The sequence below is a fragment of the Eucyclogobius newberryi genome, unplaced genomic scaffold, assembly GCF_026437365.1.
Source record: "Eucyclogobius newberryi isolate DKJ021-1_F unplaced genomic scaffold, fEucNew1.0.hap1 SCAF_8, whole genome shotgun sequence".
Taxonomy (NCBI): Eukaryota; Metazoa; Chordata; class Actinopteri; order Gobiiformes; family Gobiidae; genus Eucyclogobius; species Eucyclogobius newberryi.
In genome coordinates this window covers 31877220-31883219 of record NW_027316500.1, presented here as the reverse complement: position 1 = coordinate 31883219, position 6000 = coordinate 31877220, and the positions used below count along the sequence as shown (strand labels likewise).

Genomic DNA, 6000 nt, shown 5'->3' with positions numbered 1-6000 from the left:
CGTGACGCAGACGGAGCAGGGGAAACGCTGCGTGCATCCTCCCCGCGCGCGCCTCTGCTCGGCCGCTTGTCCTAATCCAGACAAACGCACGCGACTGTCCCGGTGCAGCTCGTGCGGTCACTTCATATTTATAAAGTCCAAGGTCCGCTCCAGGTCCGCTGGAACCGAACCTCGTGCCGCGCGGGTCGCTTTCCCTAACCTCGTGCGCACATGACGGCGTAAACCACGCCCACTCGTGGCTGGTGGAAAATTACCAGCTTCACGAGCGCAACAGGCAAATGAATGGAGCCCGCGCCGCGCATGAGCCCCGCGTCCTCCGTGTCATGTACGGGGCTATATTTTAAGTCACGGAGAGACGCACGCGGGGCCAAAGTGGTTTAAACCGCCGTGTCCGCTTCAAAGTGAAGCGTTGTGCAGAACACGCGCCTTGTTTCCCCGCGCGCAGACATAATAAAAGTGCAGCCCGCGCGCTGATAAGCGGAGTCCATTCTGAAGCGGGTCTGCCCTCTTTCTCTGCGGGCGGAGCAGCCGCGTGGGCGCTTGAGCGAGTTGAAAATGACTGACGTACGTTCTGACCAATCACGAGCCCGATGAGGAGTGGCCGCTTGCAGCTCAGCCAATCACAGAGCTCCGAGGGCGGGGCTTCAGTCCAAACTTTCCGCGGCGCCATCGGCGGAAAACTAAACCGAGATGGAATCTCCCAGTCTGAACCGGTTTCAACCGGTTAAGAGCGAGTGCCTCCGCGCAACGAGTCACAGCCTCCGCACCGCCCGCGGAAAAAAACAACATTAAACACTTAAATTACACCTACTTTGATCCGTAAAATGTATCGGAGGGACATATTCCGACCGTAACCGCAGTTTGGGCTCCATAACCCGCAGACATCCTCAGACTGGAGCTGGACTCAGGCAAAACAACGCTGCAAAATTGGATTAATTTTCTCTGTGATCAACTCTTTCCTCACCTTCTCCCGGTGCCTGCTCCCGGTGCTTGCTCTCGGTGTGTGCTCACGGCGTCTGGTCGCGCCGTGTGGAGTTTCCCGTGGATCCGCTCTTTTCTGTCAGAGCCGTGGACTTCAGGTAGGTCCAGGAGCACGCTGCTGTCATCACTGTTGTCATTTCTTTGCCAATTCCCCGTTACAAACGCGACTACCGTGTGCAAGCACCGTCCCTGCGCCTTTGGACGCCGTGCAAACGTGCATCGCGAGGTTATCTTTAAATAGCTGGTGTTTGCGTCTGTTGAGGACTTTTCAAGGATTAGCAAAAGCTGTCAATTAAAAGTGCTGCAACTTTTACGAGCTAGCCGATGCTAACACAGCACTTTACACGTGCATGTGCTTCATTACGCGTTCAAAAGTGCACGTTTAATGCCGCTTTCCGCGCTCCACATCCTCTTTTACGTGCTGTGTTGACAATGCTAGCTAACTGTTCGGGGCTAGCTCACTGTTTGGGCTGAAGTAGCATTTGTCGTCGCGGGCTAATCCTCGCGGCGTTTGGGCAACTTTGTGCGCGTTTTGAGCCCCGAAATCGGTGCGAAAACGCGGTGAACCGGGGCGCGGAGGGTGTGCGCGCGCGGGTCCGCTCGGTGGGAGTGGTACGAGACGCCAATGAAGGAAGCACATGTCAAGTGTTTGCGAGCGCGAGACGCCTCCGGGGGGCGGGGCGGGAGGGCGCGTGCGGGGGGCGGGGTCAAAGCGACGCCGCACTGTTTTGGAAACGTCAAAGTGTATAAAGAGCACGACGTCACGTGACATCTCACGCTTTCGCTTCTTTTACGGTCACGAGGCGCGCGCAGGCGGGAGGCGCGCGACAGACGGAAGTGTTTTGGAAATAATTATGCAAAATCACAATGTGGAGACGTAAGATTTAAATGTAATTCACAGACAGAGAGTAACGTCAGGTGTGATCTCCCAAACACGAGTATCACGTGGTGTTTTCTGCACTTTTTTTCTTTTTACGGTTTATTCAAGTTTTGTGTCATATTTGAATCGCGACATATTTGAGGGAAAATGACTGAATAATCATACATCGATTTTTAACAAAATGGCAGATTGACAAAGGAACGAGATCAATTATTTTGGTGGGCAATATTCAAAAATGTAGATAATATGAATGTGGTTTTGGAGAGAGAAGCGACATTTGAATATCAAGTTAATCGTTTATAGTTTAAAAAATTAAACAAATTAAAACCTACAAACAGCTGAATAAAAACTTAAAGGCTCTCTCTCTCTCTCTCTCGCTCTCGCTCTCTCAACGCAGAGAAAGCTCTGCGGTCTCATTTTCACCCGGTTAAACTCTTTCTAACAGATTTGTACTGGGGCAAAGCAGATTTTACTTTATTACTTACAAAAAAATTGCGTACATGAAGTATTTCTTTTGTCAAGTTCTGTTAATCATTTTGTGCTAACTGAGACCGTTCAAATCGCACGCCCGGTAACTGCTCCTTGGCCCGTTGCATCCTCCTCCTCTGATTGGTCGCTCCAGCGCCGCAGACTCCGCCTCCTTCCACACGGCGAGCATGAGTAGTTTGGACGAGTGGCGTCCGTGTCCGCTGGTCTCGTGTAACGCGGCGCTGTCAACACGGCTGTATTATGACACGCGTGCATTATTCAGGACTCCAGAGACCCTCGCCACCTTTTGTGGTCACACTTCAAAGAGTGCGTGTCCAATCAAACACGCGCACGACAAACACGCGCACGACAAACACGCGCACGACAAACACGCGCACGACAAACACGCGCACGACAAAGACGAACACGACAAAGATGCGCACGACAACGACAAAGACACACACGCACACGACAAAGACGCACACGACAACAACGTACACGACAAAGACGCACATGCAACAACGACGCGCACGACAAACATGACAAAGACGCGCACGACAAAGACGCACACGCCTCGCTTCATTCATGACTTTTTTACATTCTAATAAGACATTCCTTTATTGTCCTTAATCCACCTGAAGTCGTCACTGCAGCGCTCCAAAGGGTTTTAATGCTTGGACCTGGTTTTATTTTATTTACCTTTTTTTAATATTGAACAGTTGAAGCAGATTTGGTCAGTTTTTGTCCAAGTACTTTAGGTCAAGATGAAAGTGAGGCAGTTTTCTGTCTTTATGGACTCTTCAGATCTTGTATCACGTGGCGTCGGTTGAGAAATACACTTTGAAATTGTGTCGTAAGCGCAAAAAAAAATGACTTGTTGCTGAAAGATGTTGACCCACTTTTGATAATGAACTCTGGGTTTCTCAATCGGCGGTACGGGTACAGGGGAGGGCCGGGGGGCGGATCCAGGCGGAGCTGACAGGATTAGGTTTCAGGTTTAAGAGTTATTTTTGTGTGTTTTTGACTTTGTTCAAACTGTTTTCATGCTCGTGGGCCACTGCCATAATCTTGGTTTAGTCTTAGTTTTTGTTTCAAAGGTTATCTGTGTGACCTTTGACCTGGGAATGGGTGGACACGGGCTCGGTGACCCGCTCATTACAGCTGCAAAGGTCAAATGAAAGGCAGCTCTTTCACTTCCGTTTGACTGTAGTTATTTTTAAAAAATCCCTAGACTTTTATTTTTTAGATTTTCTGGCCCAACGACAGGAAGCAGTTGTGGACATTCAGCAAATGTAAAGAGTCAGGCGATTTACTCTCCTCAAATTGACCATCACACAGGACTAAACAAGGTCTAAACCGGGACTAAACTAGAGCTAAACAAGGTCTAAACCGGGACTAAACTAGAGCTAAACAAGGTCAAAAATAGGACGAACCTAAACAGGACTAAACTAGAGCTAAACAAGGTCTAAAATGGGACAAACCTAAACAGGACTAAACTAGAGCTAAACAAGGTCTAAACCAGGACTAAACTAGAGCTAAACAAGGTCTAAAATGGGACAAACCTAAACAGGACTAAACTAGAGCTAAACAAGGTCTAAACCAGGACTAAACTAGAGCTAAACAAGGTCTAAAATGGGACTAAACTAGAGCTAAACAAGGTCTAAACCAGGACTAAACTAGAGCTAAACAAGGTTTAAACCGGGACTAAACTTTTTTTTAAAACGTATTTAAAAACTGGTAAAATGTCTTTCGATATTCATTTCCAGAGCATAAACGGGACAAACAAAAAAAGTCAAAGTCTGAGTTTTGGCTGATTCCAGATGACAGAATCTTGATTGAAATTCGATTAATCGCTCAGGCCTGGCAAACGATGGAGCCACAACGCCAGGAGAACCATCCGCCGACTTTTATTCCAATGGCACTGTTTATGACACAATCAATCGACTAATTGTGACCAGTCGACCATAAAAAATGTGGGAAAAAGGAGTTTAGTCTTTGTCTTCTTTATGAAATGTGTTTTCATAAGTAAAGACGATTTGGATTTATTCATAGAAGGTTTATACATGAAAAGACCAGATATTTTCAAACAATTGTATTCTTTTTTGTTATTTTGCAGCCCTATTTTCATTTTGTCCAAACCTTTTTTTTCCTCACAGAATTTACAATATTTCCAAATTTATTCAGCAAAGAATTAAAACATTTTTCAAGGGCGACCAATGCACATAATAAATATAAAAATAAAAACAATTGTCATTACACTGTTACAAAAATAAATTGAATTGAACAATATTTTCTAATGTACTTTTTAAAAATACATTTTATCGTCTCCATTTTGAACTTTTAAACCCCAGAACACACATTTTTCACTGTAAAACTCTCATTTGTCGTGTTTTGCTGGAATCTTGATCGATAACGTGCTTCTTATCATCACTTTCCTCTGAACTAAAGACAATTTCCTCTTTAAAAGTGGAACCTTTTTAAAGATAATACATTGCTTATGAATGAACGACACTGAACAAACTTTGAATTATTTTTGGTCTAATTTGGTATATTTTGTGTGATGTAAATGTGATTCTAAAATGCTGTTTTCGCCCTGGACGTGTCGGCGGTCACACAGTTGTTTTCCGATTGTCCCGTTCTCTTCGTTCTCTTCATGTTGTTTTGTGCCTCAGCTGTTCCACTCTCTCTAACCTCCAAACATGACCTCCTCCCCCTTTTCTCTCACCCTCCTCTCTCCCGCTCTCTCTCTCTTTCTCTACACCTCCCGTTACCCTCTTTCTCTCTCACTCGCTCCTTCTTTATTGCTTTTCTCCTTTTTATTTCTCACCCTCCTCTTCTCTCACTCTCTCGTCTCCCTCCTCCCACCTCCTCTTTTCTCTCTCCTCTCGCTCTTCTCTCACTTCTCTCCTCTTACTCTTCTATTTTCTTCTCTCACTCTCTTACTTCTCTATCCTCTTTTTCTTCTCTCTCCCCCTCCCTCTCCCCCTCCCTCTCCCTCTCTCCTCTCTCTCCCCTCTCCCTCTCTCCTCTCTCTCCCCTCCCTCTCTCTTTTACAGAGCTCTATGCCAGCAGTTATGACAATGTTAGCGGACCATGCAGCACAGCAGCTGCTGGACTTCAACCAGAAACTGGACATCAACCTCCTGGACAATGTGGTCAACTGTCTGTACCACGGCGTCGGGCCACAGGTAGGGGGTGCTGCGTCGATGTGTGAACAGCTGCATAAACGGGGCCGGGGAGTTACTAAATCCATGGACCGAAACTGCGTATTTACCACGGCTGCAGCCAACTATTATGACAGTGAGAGAGTCTGACCCAGGAGTCTGACCCAAGAGTCTGACCCAAGAGTCTGACCCAGGAGTCTGACCCAGGAGTCTGACCCAGGAGTCTGACCCAGGAGTCTGACCCAAGAGTCTGACCCAGGAGTCTGACCCAGGAGTCTGACCCAGGAGTCTGACCCAAGAGTCTGACCCAGGAGTCTGACCCAGGAGTCTGACCCAGGAGTCTGACCCAAGAGTCTGACCCAAGAGTCTGACCCAGGAGTCTGACCCAGGAGTCTGACCCAGGAGTCTGACCCAAGAGTCTGACCCAGGAGTCTGACCCAGGAGTCTGACCCAGGAGTCTGACCCAAGAGTCTGACCCAGGAGTCTGACCCAGGAGTCTGACCCAGG

The 6000-nt window shown here is 47.4% G+C and overlaps 1 protein-coding gene across 1 annotated transcript in view; it reads left to right on the top strand.

Moving 5' to 3' along the window:
- The first annotated feature begins 653 nt into the window (after nt 1-653).
- xpo1b (exportin 1 (CRM1 homolog, yeast) b) overlaps nt 654-6000 on the top strand; it is a 54204-nt gene continuing 48857 nt past the window's right edge. Inside the window, exons 1-2 of the mRNA XM_072436466.1 lie at nt 654-1079; nt 5386-5517. Coding sequence (XP_072292567.1) covers nt 5392-5517 — 126 coding nt within the window. The 5' untranslated portion in view covers nt 654-1079; nt 5386-5391. The remainder of the gene's footprint in view (nt 1080-5385; nt 5518-6000) is intronic.